This window comes from Mycetomoellerius zeteki, unplaced genomic scaffold (assembly GCF_001594055.1).
Source record: "Mycetomoellerius zeteki isolate Tzet28-1 unplaced genomic scaffold, Tzet1.0 scaffold96, whole genome shotgun sequence".
Taxonomy (NCBI): Eukaryota; Metazoa; Arthropoda; class Insecta; order Hymenoptera; family Formicidae; genus Mycetomoellerius; species Mycetomoellerius zeteki.
In genome coordinates, this window is record NW_017257999.1 from 2,467,133 (window position 1) to 2,486,505 (window position 19,373).

The 19,373-nt window shown below is 36.5% G+C and overlaps 1 protein-coding gene and 10 non-coding genes across 11 annotated transcripts; 8 read left to right on the top strand and 3 right to left on the bottom strand.

Annotated features, from left to right (window-relative positions):
- Positions 1 to 4: 4 nt before the first annotated feature.
- LOC108730737 (uncharacterized) lies at positions 5 to 1,839 on the bottom strand (the record flags this gene model as incomplete). Its single annotated transcript, XM_018460630.1, has 8 exons — positions 1,593 to 1,839; positions 1,427 to 1,516; positions 897 to 959; positions 713 to 778; positions 592 to 633; positions 436 to 507; positions 251 to 349; positions 5 to 91 (listed from the first exon to the last, which is right to left on the bottom strand). Coding segments are annotated over exons 1-8 (603 nt in total), but the record flags the coding sequence as incomplete, so codon positions are not given.
- Positions 1,840 to 8,872: 7,033 nt separating this feature from the next.
- TRNAQ-UUG (transfer RNA glutamine (anticodon UUG)) lies at positions 8,873 to 8,944 on the top strand. Its single transcript has one exon. It is a non-coding gene; the product is annotated as a tRNA-Gln (tRNA).
- Positions 8,945 to 9,025: 81 nt separating this feature from the next.
- Positions 9,026 to 9,097, top strand: TRNAQ-UUG (transfer RNA glutamine (anticodon UUG)). Its single transcript has one exon. It is a non-coding gene; the product is annotated as a tRNA-Gln (tRNA).
- Positions 9,098 to 9,176: 79 nt separating this feature from the next.
- Positions 9,177 to 9,248, top strand: TRNAQ-UUG (transfer RNA glutamine (anticodon UUG)). The gene has a single exon. It is a non-coding gene; the product is annotated as a tRNA-Gln (tRNA).
- A 230-nt stretch (positions 9,249 to 9,478) lies between these two features.
- TRNAH-GUG (transfer RNA histidin (anticodon GUG)) lies at positions 9,479 to 9,550 on the top strand. The gene has a single exon. It is a non-coding gene; the product is annotated as a tRNA-His (tRNA).
- Positions 9,551 to 9,629: 79 nt separating this feature from the next.
- TRNAH-GUG (transfer RNA histidin (anticodon GUG)) lies at positions 9,630 to 9,701 on the top strand. The gene has a single exon. It is a non-coding gene; the product is annotated as a tRNA-His (tRNA).
- Positions 9,702 to 9,780: 79 nt separating this feature from the next.
- On the top strand, positions 9,781 to 9,852 carry TRNAH-GUG (transfer RNA histidin (anticodon GUG)). The gene has a single exon. It is a non-coding gene; the product is annotated as a tRNA-His (tRNA).
- Positions 9,853 to 9,934: 82 nt separating this feature from the next.
- Positions 9,935 to 10,006, top strand: TRNAQ-CUG (transfer RNA glutamine (anticodon CUG)). The gene has a single exon. It is a non-coding gene; the product is annotated as a tRNA-Gln (tRNA).
- A 92-nt stretch (positions 10,007 to 10,098) lies between these two features.
- Positions 10,099 to 10,170, top strand: TRNAQ-CUG (transfer RNA glutamine (anticodon CUG)). Its single transcript has one exon. It is a non-coding gene; the product is annotated as a tRNA-Gln (tRNA).
- Positions 10,171 to 10,561: 391 nt separating this feature from the next.
- Positions 10,562 to 10,649, bottom strand: TRNAY-GUA (transfer RNA tyrosine (anticodon GUA)). Its single transcript is given in 2 exon segments — positions 10,562 to 10,597; positions 10,613 to 10,649. It is a non-coding gene; the product is annotated as a tRNA-Tyr (tRNA).
- Positions 10,650 to 18,910: 8,261 nt separating this feature from the next.
- TRNAQ-UUG (transfer RNA glutamine (anticodon UUG)) lies at positions 18,911 to 18,982 on the bottom strand. The gene has a single exon. It is a non-coding gene; the product is annotated as a tRNA-Gln (tRNA).
- Positions 18,983 to 19,373: the final 391 nt, after the last annotated feature.

Genomic DNA, 19,373 nt, shown 5'->3' on the forward strand with positions numbered 1-19,373 from the left:
CTCTCCGCCCAGGCGGTCTACTGACAAAGATCCCATACTTCCGAGGCGGAGGTTCCGGTGGTACAGATGGTGGAAATGACGGTTCGAGAATCTTAAAATAATATATATATATATATTTCATAATATTTTTTAACAAAACATAATCAATTATTAATTTCTTTTATTAATATTTTTACTTAATATTGTTTGTTTTTTTTATTAGTCTTTAATGTCCGAAAATATGTTCATGGCAACTAGTAATTTAATTTACCTTGAACTTTTCGAACGGACTCGTGACTCCTTCGAATTCTTTTGGACATTCACTCCCGATAGCATTGGTTGAGTTAAGTAATTTGTCCGGGTATTTGTACTAAAAACCATCTACGATTTAATAACAATTACTGAAGCTGGTAAAAACGATTAACGGCAAAATAGACATCGAAAGACGACCATTACTTTTTCAACGATTTTTTCCAATCCAGTAATTTTATTGGCTGTTGTAATTAACTCTGTGCTAAGCCTGTCCATCTGAATAATAATTCGATAGTTACAGTTGAACATTAAAACATTAAAAATTTCTTTTATGCACCCACAATTCACTCTTAAACTTACTTCATCTTCTAAGTGTTTCGTAGTCACTTTTTGCGCATCTGTCTGTAAAGTAAATGCCTTTAATTACATATAGATATTACCATAAAAATAAAAAACAAAAAAACATTGAAATACTGCTAACCGTTTTTACGATTGCGTCCTCGAATTCCGCCTTCTTGTTTTTTAATAAAACCAATCTGTCTAATTTCTAAAAAGAATTTTTGATAAAAAGGTGCATAAATATAACAGCATTGATTATAACTATATGTAAAAGTAAAATCGATCTTGACTGAGTATACAAATTTTATAAACAAAATGGTACTGACCGTCTTGTTCTCTGTAACTGTTGTTGACATCTCTCGATTTGATCTTTCAATTCGCTTTATTATCTTGAAAACAATTGTATAAAAAAATTTATCAAAATTAATTGAAATTTTAAAAAATCAGATAACATTATTTCTTTTACACAAAATATATGTATACAGGGTGTCTCATTTTAATGTCCCATCTCAAATAACTTTTTTATTTTCTATTCAAGGTTAAACTAATGACACCATCTTATGTCCCCTTCATACAATTTTTGTCTGAAACATTTTTTTCTAAGATTAAAAATAAAAAAATTATTTGGAGTGGGATATTAAAATGGAACACTTTGTATATTAACTTTGAGTTAATTACACACATTAATTTTTAAATTTATTTTGAATAAGTATAATTAATTAATATATATAAGGTGAGTAAAAAGTATGGAACCAGTAAAATATCTTGAAAACAAGACATTTGAGAAAAAATGTATATTAATTATGTATCTTATTTCTTACTTTTGTAATCATAATTTATTATGCAGACTACTTACGTTATTAGCATACCATAGTGCTACGTAGAACAAAATATACATCAAGATACACACGTAAAAATTATCCAAAACGTATACTCGTATAAACGACTGCAAATATGAACAGTGATAGAAAAAAGGAATTATTATGATAAAATTATTTCGTTTAACACTGATTTAAGGTTACCTGACGATCATAAATATCAATAAGCTTCAAAATTGGATGTGATCTCGATAGTTGGGAGAAATAGCACGATCTTTGCGAGAACATTCTCGAGAGCGCAATCCATTAGCAAAGTAAAGAGTTACAAAAATCGGAGAAACTCGAGCACACCAACAAGCGTGGAAATCGAGCGATAAGACGTGCAACGAGAATTTCCGAACGATTTGACAGCATCGTGTGAACGTGTCTCATTTATATCCGCCATTCGAGTTATTCGTTAATAATAGAATGTCGCAGAAAGCTGTATCAAACTTCGTGGAACAAAACGCTCTTCATCATAAACTTTATTAACAAATACTGGCACGATGAGCACTTTTTAATATAAAAATTGCTTAAATTTTCAATTTATTAGAAAATTATACTAATAAAACTTCCATTCTAAAACATTCTCGATTTAAATCTTTTAACACTTTGCATTTAAAGACTTTCAAATTGTGATATTTTATGCATTAGTATTGTAGCTTCTGAAAAGCTTCCTTATCGGGATATTATCTCCCCCGCGTGGGCTCGTATAATAACACCTCGCGGGATCGCGATAATGTAATCTCCTTCATATAAACATAATTAAGGCGCGAAAGCGCATGTTGAAGCAGGTGACTTCATATTGCCGCGTTTATCGATTGCAGAGGTTGCAACACGAGTGGTACGAATAATTCCCGCGATAAGAGAGAGCATAATTTCGATAAGTGATAGGAAGCGCGACAGCGCCGAGAACGTATAGGGGTCATAATTATTCTTATCATTGTCATAATCCGCTGTTATTATAAGTATTACATTCTCGAACTGTCCCTAATGCTTATCATACTTAAATACGTATAACAACTTGAAATCTATGCGTATATCAACTGCAATCTATAATCTGTCTTTGTGTACAACGCAACTCACAATATTCATTTACGAGGATTTTAATTATTATGCGAGCAGCTCGCTGCGAACTGCAGTTTTGCTGTAAACGACGAACTTTATAATTTTACGAACAGAAATTTCGTCAACATCGCTACGTCATCATCATTAAAACATGCTATTCCGCAGCTTCAACTCGTCAAGGATCCGCGAGATAATAGCATAGGTATTAAATCCAAGTTTACGCTATGTATGCATTTTCGTTACTGGTTTGATACCGACACCTAAAACGTATATTTAACGAAAACTTGAAACAAAACCACGAATGACTTATCTTGTAACTATCGAAAAGCGGCAGGAATCAAAGTCGAGAAGAAGAAAAATCTAAACTGTTAAATAAACACTCGTTGAAAGTCGCGTTCGCCACGTTCGAGTGCTCTCTCTCCTCTATTCTGCCCTCTGCTCAAAGCAAATTATGAACTAATCCATGAGGGATCGTTTGCTTTTTGCGTCAAGCACCGAGTCGGCTCCATCGACGTCCTCCGATTAAATACACAAGGATTATCACATGAAAGGCATATAGGCCGCTCGGCATGCAGCGACAAACCGCACACATGCGCGTCAGCGTGATGTACGTCTGAATATGTACACAGCCGGTGGTACGCTCGAACATCGGCAGGCTCTAGCTGGGGAGAGACTGAGCCACTTGTCGTTTCCCATGACGCCTCGCGGGCAGAGTTGACTAACTAAATACCGAAGTTAGATGGGCCCCGGGGCCAGGGTTAAACGGAGCTTAAAAAGCTTCGAGCAGGCGCGGGGTGGTGAATATCAGTACGTGAGAGAAGCCGAATCAACTACGAAAACACTTGAGATCACTTAGAGGAATCTCCGCGATGCGTTTACGCCCCGTCGCAATGCGCGATGTCCACAGGTTCACTCTCACCGATCCATCACCCCCCCCGGGGATGTTTATGTAAAACAGTAGCCGATAAACGCGCCGACCCTCGAGATAGAAGCGCGATGGAACCACTTGACGCGTCAAAAACGTCAGTTACACATTGGGGGCGGTGCTGCGCAGGGTGCAGCTGGATGGTAGCTTCGGGGGTGCTTTTGTCGGAGAGAAAAGACGGGATTGAAAAGCGACTTGAGATATATCAGAATAGGAAATTGAGAGCCCACCGCGAAAGGTTCGTTATTATTTTGCGAGGGGGGAATCAGTTTGTTCAGGAATTTAAATGGTAATTAAATAAACACGACATTAGAACTTGCGACATTTGATTTCGGAATGTTAAATAATTATGTATCGAGACGACTCATACACATTGATTTTCTATATCGCTATTATTCATTCAATACCGTTTTAAGCTGAATATGATATTTATTTCTTCTTTTAAACACACTATATAGGAATATAATCAAAGTAAAGGTCAATCGCGATTTGCAAGGACATTCATTTATCTTCTTTACCCAAAATCCCCCGAATTAACCCAAGCCTCACCGCGCTGAACTCCGCACGAAGGACGAACGACCACGATCGCCCTTCACGAGCGAGTTATCGTGCGATCGGCGTAAGCGCCAAAGATAAAGGCGGACGAGGCACGGGGGAGGAAAATTGGTCGGCCACCTAGAGCAGGATATCGCCAGGAGGATCGTGGATCCTGACAAGAGGAGCTCACCCTCTCTTGTGTGCGAACTACTACGGCGGAGACACACCGTTTCGAAACGTCAGCATCGGGACATAATCGATTTGCCGTGAGCTCATCCGTAATTCGCTCCCCGCAGTCAACGCGACGAGAAAGTCTCGGCGGCAAAGGCGCCACCCGAGCGAGAAATTACTCATCGTTCTGATTGAGGTTAATTAATTAGATAATTAAGTCCGCTCCCGCCCGCGACCGGCGCCGAGGGGACGGAACGTGGCAGGGTACACGACGGGGAACGCGAGCAAGGAACGTCTCGCTTCTTTCCCCCAGGAGAAAGCGGTCGACGTCGATCCTCGTTATAAAAATGCTCCCTCGTTGTTACCGGAATCGATCCCGGAGTCCGCTTCTCTTATCTCATTATCTTAACCGTCTTTTTCCGAGCTCCACTCGTGTTTCGGATAAAGTCACTGATTCTTGTTTCGCGTGAAGAGAAAATTTCCACCACAGTATCACATTCAATTGGATTCAATTTTTTATTCGATATAGAAATCATCAAAAGGAAGCGATATTCGACCGAGACAGTTAAATAAGATGCGACGAAGATCACGAGAGGCAAAACTGAGATACGCGATCAAATGAGATTTGGTCGCTTTTGCATAAATGTGTCATTGCGCAAAAGTCTACGAAAATTCTATTAAAGAAATATGATAAAAATTTCACAGTAATTCCACATGAAACGAGCGCTTTTTTAAACTTAGTTCCGAGTCGCATCCATTCGCGCAATTTTCTCTTCTTTCGCTTACCGTGGTAAAACCGCTGGCAGAGTAAGCCAGCTTACATTTCATCGTACACAGGACATCAGAGCGGAGGATTGGGGGAGGAGTTTAAAGCGAATCTCTGAAAACCCCGCACGTTCGATAAATTTTCATGTCACCTTTATCTGACGGTATTTCACGAGCAACGCCATCCAGGGGTTGGCTCAGCCGCGTATGAAAGAACTCTTTACACATGACACTTAACGAGAATCTCATAATCTTGCGGGGACGCAGCTCTCTCTCTCTCTCTCTCTCTCTCTCTCTCTCTCTCTCTCTCTTTCTTTCTCATTCCCTTCCTCGTCTCTGACACCCTGAAAATCCCTTTGAAGATCTACCCATTGACGCTCGCGGTTTAATATTCCGTCACGGATATTAATGCTCTCCTAGCAACGACTCCTCGTAAATCAGCAAAGCCTCCATACTGATGCACTTTTCGCTACCGTTTCCCAGCATCTTCCATCCGACCTCGCTGCGGTTTCAGCTCTGCTTTCACCGGTACCACAGTCTCCCTTGTCTCGTCTGTGAGATCCGCGCGAGGACAGTCGCGTTGATTGAGGATAATGCGAGATACCAATTACTCGTTCGAGTAAAGAATTCATTAGTGAAAAAGAGAAAACGTAACGATGACAGAATCTCTTGAGCTGTGGCCTTTTACGACGAAATGCATCTTCTGTCACCGAGCACTTACGTCATTGTGCTTTGATGTCATTCTACATGTATGAGATAACATGCGGTGTGAAGTATTTTGATTCTAACAAACTCATGAAGTATTACTAAAAGATAAAAGACTTGCTAGACATGAATTAATGCGCACAACATAGGAATGCGAACTAAATTTAATAAAATTTTTATATCACTATTATATTAGAAAATCAGAACATTATTCAGAGAGAGAAAAAAAGAAATTTATTTTAAGGGGTCATCTCAGTTTGCAACGTAAAAAAAGGTGTGTGATTTTTGGGAATTTTTTTCTCAAAAACTACAAAAGCTTTTAACATAAACTTTTTATGGTGCTTTTTTTTAATCTTTAAACTTAAAAAAAAATTTTTTTTATAACAAAAAATACATTTTTTAACCGTCTTGTTTATAATCAAAGTGGATGCCTCAAAAAGTAGATGGCTCGTTGGCGTAGTAAATATCTCCACTTTGGAACATTTGAAACAAAAAATTCGAAAAGATTCTTAAATTGTTAGTCAATGGCTATAGCCGGAACTAGAAAAAATTAATTTCATCAAAAAATAACAAAATGGCAGCCATTTGAAAAAAAAGAGTGAAAAAAATGAATTTTTTTCAGTCGTTTATGTCTTATAAACTTCGAACAAATTAATATTTTGACTTAATTCTAGTTCAGAACATAACTACAGATATGTAAAATAAACTGTTAAAATTTCAAAGCGATCGGATGAATAGTTTTCAAGAAATCTCCTACGCCGCATTGAAAAAAGTCATTTTGAGAAAAACGCGTTTGTAGTTTGTAGTAGGTACATATTATAAACAAACTTTATTTATCTTTAATGCGCTAAGTGCATAAATATTTCGAGTTTGTTCATGTAATTTTGGGATTATATTTTCAATAATATATACTTTCAACAAATGCAATAAAAAACCGATTTTTTGAAGTTGACAAACTGAGATGACCCCTTAATAAAAATAATTGATAATTCTCTATACAGATCTAGTAAAACGTATACAATTACAGTCTCAAATTTGCTAATTAAATAAATGTGATCTCATTTTGAAAAAAAAGCATAGCAAAATAATAAACTAGATTTTTTAAATGCGACATTTTTATATGGAGTTACTTGGCGTTCTATCTATATTATAATATGTATATGGTTCCTAGAATTATCTTTTTAAATAATAGCTGCGTTTTCAGTAGACAAAACAGCTCAGTAAGTGCTCAGCGATTCTTTAATATGATTGGTTCTGGCCTTCAATTTTTCGCTGCATCTAAATAAGTGTAGAAACAAATCATATTATAGATTCACTGAGTGCTCACTGAGCGGCTTTGTCTTCTGAACACAGCTGTTATTTCAAATTTTGAAGTCTCTTTGTTATTCATTTTTAAAGTCTCTACTTTCAGATTTTAAAGTCTCTTTTATTCATTTTCGAAAGTATATTACCACTCAAATTTATCACGGTTCGTGCACCGAAAGATATTCCACTTCGACTTTCTTCGATTTTGCGTACTTCATGAAGAGAGAAGGATGTTCCCTCCGTCTTGTTGTCCCACCGAGCGTGAAATAAGTGTACATACGAAGTCTTCCCGTGTCGGTACGAAGGGGCGCGAGGCTTTCTACGGCGATCGCGACGATAAAGCGAATTTGCACAAGGGTAAGAGAAACCGAGGGAAGTACCTCACGGAAAACACGATATTCCCGTGTTCTTTCCTTCAATCGAAGGAGGGATTTAAAAAAAGAGAATCCCTTATGCACAAACCGTTATAAAACCATAAAGATATAATCGTAGATCGCGGGATAACGCGGTCGTGCTTAGAGAATTATTGCGCGCAGGACTAGCTGAACAAATGTGGCGAGAAAATAAAGTTGCAAGATAGAATGGAATATAAATAAATCAAGCATCCTGCCTATATTGCGTTGGTTGAAAAAAGTAGTCAAATTCTTTCCTAACTAAAAAAAGATTATTTATTTTATCGTAAAAGAGCATTTATTTATTTTAGCTTGTATAACTTATTATATAATATTCTAGCACACATTACATTTCAAATAAATTATTAACGTAATTATGTAATTAAAATTAAAATTATGTTATTAAAGTTTACTAAACTATTATGATATTACAATAAAATAAGATAGACTTAATTAGGGCTTTCAACAATAAATGACGATATATAATTTAATATAGATATAATAGATACATTTAATATATTGTTTGTCAATATAAATAAATGGCTAAATGTAAATAAGGCTAAATAAGATCATAGCATGGTTCCATCGTGTTTATCATATCGTCAATAATTTGAGTTCCGAAAACTAAAAAAAAAACACAAAGTGATTTGAAAGTCGCATCCACCGTTCTGAATCATCTCCGAAATCGAATCTAAAAGTGATTTCACAATAGCACTTGCTCACTCGGCTGTCATCCCGCACGATGTCGCCGTACCTACTGTGGACCCACTGTACGTTACAGCACGCTGCATTTATGGTACCCCCGATTGTCCCGCACGCAAGTGTCACGGGTATCCTGTCAGTCAAGGATCAGTGAACCGTAAGGAGAAGTATTGTACGAAAAGTATAACAGAAATGGAATCTCGGGGGTGTTGTCGAATTCCGGTTCGCGCGCGCGAGCGGAGAGGGTCGGTCGGCTGTCGTTCTTGTGTACACGCGTGCGTGTGGGGTGACCCTGATTGGACGTCACTCGAGAGCATGTCAAATCGAAGAATATGCTATGACTTGAAATTAATTTGAGTGGTTTCCGCAAGACTGTCGGCCAAAGGACCACACGCGTGCGTTCCTGATTAATTGTTTTCGTCTGGTCACGAACTATGAAACCTTCGTGGAGAATTGGACCACTCCTAATAGTGTTTAAGGGACATGGATCTCAGCTGTGACAGAGATGTGAAAATGAATAAAATAACATTGTGTTAGAATTGTATTGATGAACTGTTTTTATAATTCATTTGTTTTATATATTTGTATTTATTTTTAATAATTTTTTTTTAAATATGCGCGCGCACACACACACACACACACACACGCACGCACACACACACACACACACACACACACACACACACACACAGTATATATATATTGAATATATATAATAAATCTGAAATAGCATCACCGATCAAGGATTCATAGTATGAATCCATTTTTGGCTCTGATTTGAATTCAAACCTTAGCAGATTTTATTTTGCACCACATTTACGACTCGATAAAAAATGCGTAACAATCAGTCAATAATAAAAAAGATATAAGTAAGAGGTTCCGTGGTGTAATGGTCAGCACTCTGGACTTTGAATCCAGCGATCTGAGTTCAAATCTCGGCGGAACCTTCATTTTTGCATAAAATTATTATTGCATAAAAGTTAATAAAAGTTTACGATTTTACAACATACAAATGACCAATAAGCAGAGGTTCCATGGTGTAATGGTCAGCACTCTGGACTTTGAATCTAGCGATCCGAGTTCAAATCTCGGCGGAACCTTCATTTTTGTATGAAATTATTATTGCATAAAAGTCAATAAGTTTACGATTTTACAACATACAAATGACCAATAAGCAGAGGTTCCGTGGTGTAATGGTCAGCACTCTGGACTTTGAATCCAGCGATCCGAGTTCAAATCTCGGCGGAACCTTCATTTTTGCATGAAATTATTATTACATAAATGCCAATAAGTTTACGATTTTACAACATACAAATAAGCCGTAAACAGAAGTTCCATGGTGTAATGGTCAGCACTCTGGACTGTGAATCCAGCGATCCGAGTTCAAATCTCGACGGAACCTTCATTTTTGCATGAAATTATTATTACATAAATGCCAATAAGTTTACGATTTTACAACATACAAATAAGCCGTAAACAGAAGTTCCATGGTGTAATGGTCAGCACTCTGGACTGTGAATCCAGCGATCCGAGTTCAAATCTCGGCGGAACCTTCATTTTTGCATGAAATTATTATTACATAAATGCCAATAAGTTTACGATTTTACAACATACAAATAAGCCGTAAACAGAAGTTCCATGGTGTAATGGTCAGCACTCTGGACTGTGAATCCAGCGATCCGAGTTCAAATCTCGGCGGAACCTTCATTTTTGCATGAAATTATTATTACATAAATGCCAATAAGTTTACGATTTTACAACATACAAATAAGCCGTAAACAGAAGTTCCATGGTGTAATGGTCAGCACTCTGGACTGTGAATCCAGCGATCCGAGTTCAAATCTCGGCGGAACCTTCATTTTTGCATGAAATTATTATTATTAAAAATGTTAATTATGTATCAGTTCTACAAAAACAAAATTAACAACAAAAGTGAAGGTTCCATGGTGTAATGGTCAGCACTCTGGACTCTGAATCCAGCGATCCGAGTTCAAATCTCGGTGGAACCTTAAAATTTTGCATACTAAATTGAAATTTTTATTAAAATTTCAAATAATAGGAATTCAATATGGAAGCAATAATAAAAGCTCGTATAATAAAAGGTTCCATGGTGTAATGGTTAGCACTCTGGACTCTGAATCCAGCGATCCGAGTTCAAATCTCGGTGGAACCTATATTTTTGCAATGAATATTTATTTTTATGTTGGTTGAAAATGCACTTGAAAAAATTTTCTCAAATATTTCAATATAAGTTTTTTAAACAACTTAATACTTAATAGAGAAAATCATGAGAAGAGTATTTTAATTTTGCTTTTTAAAAGCATTAAAATTAGATAAGCAAAATATTAATTAAATAATAGCTTAATTTCATTCAAAGTTATGTCAATGCAATCTTATGCATATACATATACACCATGTACTAGTAGCTTACTATAGCTATATTAATTAAATATTTTCTTTATTTATTTATTATATTTATATTAACATTTAAGTTTAGAGCAATACACAATTCGGGTTAACACACAAAAAGAAAACATTAAAAAAAAATTCAGAACAAAAAAAATTCCTTCGAGCCGGATTCGAACCAGCGACCTATGGATTTCCTACACATACGACTACAGTCCACCGCTCTACCAACTGAGCTATCGAAGGCTTGGGGACGAACGTGTTCAAATCGGTACTTCAACCGTTACTGCATTTACTTTATATGTTACAGGAACTGTAAGAGACCACAAACACGTGTTACTATTTATTTAAATACAAAATAATTATAATTAAATAACGTATTTAATTAAAGAATCAATATATATATATATTTCTACTTTTATATATATAAATATATTATTAAAATATATAGTATAAATAATAAAACATTATAATAATAGATGTAAAGTTTATCTAATTATTTTTTTTCTAATATTAATAACATTAGTAGCTAAAAATTCTATTTATTCTTACTTCAATGAAGTAATTCAAGCAATAGAAATAAAAATTCTGTACGAGCAATATAATTTAATGTTTATTATCCCTTATTGATCGCTTGCTACCGAACATGTACAAAGATATAAAGAAAAAAAGAGGAAAGAGGAAAGAGAAAATAAAGAGAAACAGAGAGAAACATGGTAACTCAAAACATTCGCAGATAATATTTCATACCATCTCATCCTGCAAATTTCGATACTTGATCTGGTGTTGCATCATGTTACGATACCGTTATCACTTATTTATAATGCAGTTTTGGTCTTAATAATAATAATAATAATACCTTTAAATAGGCAACAAAGAATTACGTCAAAATATTTACGGAAAGTAGCTTAAAACTTTTATATTATTCGGTTATATATAAAATAGCGTTACACACACTTCACTTGTAAACATTTTCAAGAGACATTATTCTTTTAAAATAAAAAAAAATTTAATTAACATTTTTGTGCGTTCCTACTTAAAAAAAAGAAAGTATATGTATATCTGGGTGTTAAAAATTCTTGCGACAAAGAAATGTAAATATTGAAAACATTTCAAACAAGATTTTTAAACTCATGTAAATAATAAAACAACAAGTTCGATGATTATTGTGGCAAAAGTGAGGCAATTAAATTTTGGTATCTGTACTTTTTCTAAACAATGCTTTCAACAAAGCACGTGCTTATGTATTCCTTCCTCTTCATTTAGGAAACACTAGCCTCCGGAGGATCCTATATATCTCATCGTGCACGCCAATCACCATCAAAGCGTCGTAGACGCCCGTGCTTCATGGCTCGATACAGTTTACATAAAACTATAAAATTATGGTCGTAGACGAAGGAGACGTCCCTAAGAGGAAAACGAAGACCCCGTGGGAGGGGGTAGGCCATCGTAAAACCGATGGGGTATTTTTACATAAAGTCATTAAACTCGGTTTACGGCGAAACAAAGTGCCTCACCACCCGCGTCCTCCCACTGCGTCGCTTAATTACTCCTCATCGCCGAATTAAGGTTCTAGATCGCACTCTGGTTTAATGAGAGACGAATGTTTAATGAGGGATTCGTAGAGAGAAACGTGTTCCCGGTTCACGAGATAGTTTTCACGACGTCGAGAAAATCTCAAGTTGATTCCCCTTTGTAGAAGGCACCAAGAATTATGTAAGCTGTTGTGTGCAGCTCTTGCAAGAATAGCAGATTTCTCCACATTTATCCAATTTCACGAACGTCATTTAAGGTTTGACCTCGTTATTAAGCAATATTGGTTAAGAATTCATAGAGTACGATATTGCAGATCGAGGGCATGATTTTTCGCCGGCGAGAGGTCTCTCGAGTGTTCTTATTGCAAATGTACAATTCTGGAATATCGAATAAGTGCATCTCGGGTATTCGAATCCGAGCGAATGCAATATTCCAGTAAACTTGTGCAAATACTGACAAAATTTAGATCTCGTAATTCTGAAATAGCCCTTGAATTATTTAAAGGAAAGTTAGATTATTTAAGGAACGGACGAAAACGTTCTATCTTTTATACACGCACGTATCTCCGTTTCGTCGTGGACAACTTTATCGCCGTGCAATATCCCGTGCTTTAAAGTCCATCTTTAAACAATGATAGCAACGAGCGGGAGATGGACCGGCTAAAAGCGCCTCCAGGGTGGATCGTATAAGCTACGTCTTTAAAGCGTCGCCTAGACAAACAATTTTTAGGGGCAGTTAAGTCTCGACATTGTATACGAGTGAAGTACCAGTGTACACGCATCTCCGAGTGATCATTCGATACGAAAAAGTATCGCCATTTCCGGTACCATCTTTGAGAGATTCTTTTTACGAAGTGGGTCGCTTTTACGCGACGCGCGTTTTGGGCATATATAAAAAGAATTTTTCGTCTTATTTAAACATTGATCTCCCTATCTTTCTCGCTCGAGGCCTAATAACATTTTTACGACATAAAATATTTCAAGGGTGTGTCGCAAAATCATGAAGGAGGTTGGGTTGTACCGCATCGCGCCGCGTTCCGGTGATTGTAATAAAACACCTTGTAATTGACGCGTCGCGCGTAAATCTTAGATATCGAGGTTTTACGGGGAAATTGGCTCAAGAGGCTGGCTACCCTGTTGGATTTAAAGTTTCTCGACGAGATTATACGAGATAAAATCCATTGCCATTGCAACGCTTTACAAATGGAAACTTTATTGATTTTCATTTGCTACTGTGTACTAGTATTCTAGTTTACTTGTGTATTCTAGTTATGTGTACTAGTATTCTAGTTTACAGATTTTCTCACTCTCTTCAGGATTTCGAGCCCTTTCGAGATTTTATAAAAGGCGCTCTGGAGTTCCTATTCTAGTGCATTTATAATGGAATCGCCTCGAGACAACGTGCAAGTTGAATACGCGTATTTCGTGCATAAACGGACGTATAAACGGCGAAGTTACTTTATACCCCCCGGATTTAAGGAGTTACGCCGCGGCCATAAGCTATAAAGATTCCCGTCATAACTCGAACGATATCACATTTTATTTAATTGCCTGCGGCTCAACTCGCCTGCGGATTCTTCCCCGCTCGCGTGCATAATATTATTTATTGCCAAAGAAGCTGTTAAAGTTTAACGTCGAGGAGGCGCTCACTCTCAAAATTAAACGCGATAAAATGTTTGTTATCCAATCGGCTCGCTACTTAATGTGTTTCTGCCATCGCGTGCGCCGTCTTTCCCGTTTGAATTTGTAGAGAGAAAGACCGGTAATCCATCGCTGGGTCGACCAACGACGTATTATCTTGCGGATAAGAACGTAGGGAGTCGGATATAGCTTTACAGCCATTTAGTTGCGAAGACAGTTATAAGAGCTCTTCGAAGTACATAGACGTACATTACAATTCAAATAATGGAATGTTTGAGATCGTTTGCATTAGCATATCGCAGTGTGTTACAACGAAATTTGAAACTATGAATAACAAAAGATGCGAGAGATACAGAAAATAAATTCCGCTGAGAGCAGCGGAAGCTTTTAATGTAATCAAATTTGAACACGTTCCAAGCTCGATTGCTGCTTTTGCGGTTCATAACACATCATATCGGATAGTGCCACAATTAAGTTCGATTATAATGTTGAAAACATCCTCTTGTAATAATCATATAATATTCGATATAACCTATAAGTCTCACTACTAGACTTTTAATTAATCTCGATATCGTCAGTTCAATCTTCTCATTCATAGATATCGAATATCTACGATATCTGATAGCTGTTTAATGTCGCGCTTTGTCCTCCTATCTCGTCTTTCCATGGAAACTATACGATATTATCTCATGGATTAAAACGCAGAGAGTTGGATAACTTTACAGCTTTTTAGCTGTAAAAATAGTTATAGGTACAAAATAAATTTCACGAAGAGTACACTGTTAGATATTAAAGGAGCAACAGTAATCTAATTCCTTAAGTTAAACATTTTGTTATTTTTAATTTCATCTGTATCAAAATGTAAATCAATCCATTTCTATGATTTCAAAGTAAACAACGCCATATTAACATATGTATATTTAGTTAATAATAAATTTTAGTGAACACATTTTCTTAAGTTAAATTATTTAATTTCATTGTTTTGGTTAAATTAACGATGTATATAGAAGTAATAGCGACCTGTAGAAATGATTAAAAATAACTTAAATTAGGTATAACTTGACATTATGAATTTAACAATTGGTATGCGTTTGATTTTTATTTTTATGGTTCATGACATGTCGTGATAGTGTAGTCATAATAGTTGAGAGATCCTAACTAACATTCTATAATAATCGTATAATATACAGTACCATTTCATTACTAAATTCCATTACTGTTAGTTCAATCTCTCTTTCACGAATTCTACTGTATCTGATAGCTATTTAACGTCATTTTTTGTCTTTCTATTCTTTCTCCGAACGAAGGAAAACTATATACGACAATCCGTACATTATCTCGCAGATAAAGCAGACTTTAGAGCCACCAAGTTCCGAGGACGATTATACGAAATCTTTCGAAAGTATATAATACTGAGTACGACATATTCGCCAAGTAAGCTCGACATTGTCGATCAGTTAAGCTCCACGGAGAGAGTCTAAAGCGCGATAAATCCGACGTCGCGGAAGGATGCATAAATCTCCTTAATTTACTGCCACGTAACTTTTATTCCCGCGTATCACCTACCACGTTACGCTAGCTGGTAGATATACAACTCTTAAACCATCTATCGCTGCGATAAGTAGCCATTTCCATCTCGGCTTTATTAATTTAGATTCGAAATAAGCATGCTTTAGGTATATCGTACGCGAGTATAATTCAAAGTTTTACTCGCGACGCTGAGATTAACGGTAACGGTAATTAAAAAAAATTTAAACGCACTCTTCAATATTCTCATAGTAAATTAATGCAAAAATATCAAAAAGTTGCGACAAATAGCTTCCAAAAAGCGACCAATTGACACTTCGCCGAGGAACGATCGATTCAACTTCGTGACGAAATCTCTTTGAAAGTGCATTTTCGGGATATCAGGACGAAAGCTCATGTGATTCTCGATTACACGTTCCATCATTACGGGGAGTATTTTATCGTCTGTCTGAGTTACGGGGTTCCGCTCGTTAACCGGAAAGTTCCCGGGGATCGTCGCGCTCAAATTTAAATTGGAAAAGTATTTTACGAGCGCGCGGGAGTTTCACGGTAGCGTTGTCACATCTTGATGAACTTCCGGTAACGATCGTAGGAAAATGTCACCATCGTCTGCCATCGCCTACGTTGAATCCGCTATACGACCGCGCCGCGGGAATCTGGTTCACGAAACGAGGATCCACCGAGATTAATGAAAGCCGATTACTTATTCGTGTCATTTACTCCTGATTAGGAGAGCTGCCATGATTATCATATAATAGATTAGCCCATGGAAATATGATCAATCTATTTAACACCTATATCTCTCATGAGCTACCACAGAAAACAATAGATATAGTGAGGAAAACAACACGAAATCTTTAAAGGTGCCATCCATATTTTAATTGTGAATTCCAGTAGATAAATTTAAATCTGTAAAAAGATATATAAAATATAATCCGATTTCTATGATGATAAACCAACTCACTGATTCTATGACTAATAATCACGCGCTAACTCAATTAATCAGTGCGTGAAGCAAATAGCATTTGGGGTAAGCAGAAACGTTTGTACAATCGAGCGATGACGGACGAGCACGTGAGGCGGCATAAACGTGCACCATTAGACCTATCTCCATGTGTTTACGAAACAGGCGAAAAAAGCGCCTGTGATGGGAGAGAAAAAAGTGTATCATATCCGCATTTAAAATGTATAGTCCGACACCCCCCTTCGCGTCGAATCGCTTATCCTCGCAGTCGAGATTCGCACACGCTTTATATCGCTGTAGCCCCTTGCCGCTAATGCCCGATATAATGCCAAATATCCTGTATATTTTCCGTAACGTATACGTTTAATTAAAATAAAAATAACTTTGTGGTTCCAAGAATATAAATCAAATATAAACAAATTACCTATGAGTCCCCGCAGTTGTTAGTGTGTAAATAATATAATTATAAGGCGATAAAATGCAAATTGTATCTTATCGCTTTATAAATATATTATTTATGCACTAATAATCACATAGAGACAGTTATATTTGGTGTACGTACATGTAATATGTACACAGTATGTATTATAACATCCACGATTTCGATGAAACGATATTTTTTTTGTAATGAAAAAGGATAAAAAATAATCTATAAATTCTTTATTCTTTTCCGATTATAATCGGACCGATCTATGCGGAATAAGTAGCTGAGAGGCTTCCAATCACGTACTCTATATTTCGATATCTACATATATTATTATACAGAGAAAAAGAGAGACAAATCGCTATATTTATTTAATATAGCGATTCCAGGAAAAATTCTCTAAAGCGCTGGGATAAAAGAAAAATTACAACATGAAAAGTGAATTAATTGGTAAACTACATAAACCAAAATATAATTACATGAAATATGAAATCTAGTGTGGCGATTTCATCATCATAAGTATTTACCTTCGTTGAATTTGTCGGTACGAGACAATAGACATACGCACACATACATATACACACTTGACGCACATATATTCAGAAATGACTATACACGAACCGACAGTCGCAGAAATGAAACCCTTAAACTCGTAAATTTATTATGACTATCTCGAGTTTTCTGTATATTAATCGCATATTTAAAGCAGAATGTAATAAAACTGTAATAAAATGTACCTTTGTACGCTAATTAATTTGTAATTGGTGATTCATCATTTAAACATTTGTTTAAAGAGTTGTAACAGAAATATTTAAATTTTAAGCATAACAGCGACGAACAATAAACATATACGCGAAATAATATTTTGGATACAAGGAAATTGTTAGAAAGACACGCGCGACCGGTTGCGAGCGAAAAAGTCGTGGAATCATCTCGCAGACACGAAACATATAACACGTGCTCTGAACGGCTCACTAATAAATAATACAATTGTTAATACCTCGATCAACCAAAACTAGAAAGTACACTGAAAAAAATGCATGTAATTTTACATGGAAATTACATGTTCATGACTGGAAAATTACCTAAATATGATTGGAAATTTACAATTTCCAGTAAATATTTATTTACTGGAGTATTTAAGTAATTTAGATAATTTTTCAGTCATAAACATGTAATTTCCATGTAAAATTACATGCATTTTTTTCAGTGTAACAATACACAATGCACAAAGTAAATTATACATAAAATATCAAATCGAGAGAGAGAGAGAAAGAGAGAGATTTCCTAGGGTACTCTGTATGTGTACAAGCAGCCACCTGCGGAGCGAATGTGAACGCACACGCGTGTATGTCCGCCCACCTGACAATACGCTGTCTCGGCAGAGGATCGTAAAACCGCTTTTTATGTACGCTATGAAATGGTCAGTAGATAAATACGTCGCGGACACTTGCCCGACGTAGATTACGATAACTCGGCACGGACGTATCTCTGCAGTGTTCGACGTGAACGGTTCGTCTGTGTAAAATTGTAAAATCTCGTAGAAAGTTTTTTTTTCCTATGGATGACTCAGCGAATTCTTCGCGAAAGATCCGATCGACTTTACGTCGCTAAATTCAAATGGCGAATTTGCATAACGAGTTTACATGCGGTGGCATGCGACATTTTTAGAGGCTTCGCTCTGCTCTCGATACGACTGCGACGTAAATCCGGATTTATCGAAATCCACCCTACATCGTGTCCATAACCGGATGGATGGCATCAGCCGTGGGATCATATTTCTCTGAACAACACTGCAAGCGCCCTTCCTTGTTCTTTTTTTCCGATCACCGCGCTATTATTACGTCGCGCCGTAACTTCGATACCAACGTGAAAAAACGGACGAGCTCTCAAACTCGAAACGATAGGTAATAAAAGTCACTCGGGTGCGTTCGACGATGATTCGGGAGAGATAAGAGGTCTGATGGACAGCGCGAAATCGAACGAGGCGCAACAACACGATAATGCAAACGCGAGCGTGTATCGTCTGACGATTATGTGTAGACGATAAACGAACGACATTGCGTTATATATAGGATCCAACCGTGCGATTGCGTAATCACTGATTAAACGACTTCGGTGAATGATCGAACAGGGCTCTCTCACAATCGGCATGTGCAGACACGAACTATCGATCATATCGGTTACATGTATAACAAAATCTCTTTAATGTTTTGATAACATACAGATACAGCCAATTTACGTCAATCACTTTGTAAAATGTATTACTTTATATACGTACAATTAATTGTATATTTTAAATACACGCAAAACAACAAAATGTAAATAAAAAAAAAGAAAATTTATACATTGCAGCATTGTACGAAATAATCAACTATATAGAAGAGATAATAATTAAAAAAAAAAATTCCATCTTAGGTCCCACCGAGATTTGAACTCGGATCGCTGGATTCAAAGTCCAGAGTGCTAACCATTACACCATGGGACCTTCACGGAATGATTGGCTTTATTGAACGTACAGGTCGACTACCTAAAATTAAAAATTTGATTTCGTAAATAAGTTTAAAAACGGAAAAGTAAAAAAACAAAACGGTATAATATATTTTATAATCATTATATTTTTAGCCAAGTTAAATATGTACGTTCTCGTTTATAGCTGCTGAGCATTACGTCAGTGTTGCGCCTTCCTAAAATACCGCTCGTTCACAAATAAATTTCAATGTTGTCATGTTACATGTTCGCCGCCGTAAAAGTGGTTATTTACAAACCCCTTGCTACATTGTACCCCATCTACCCTACCCTTACCCTCCCTCCGTACCGCGAAGGAAAGAAAAAAAAAGCCTTTCGAGTGTTTCGCGAGTGTCGTCCCGAATCGGAAG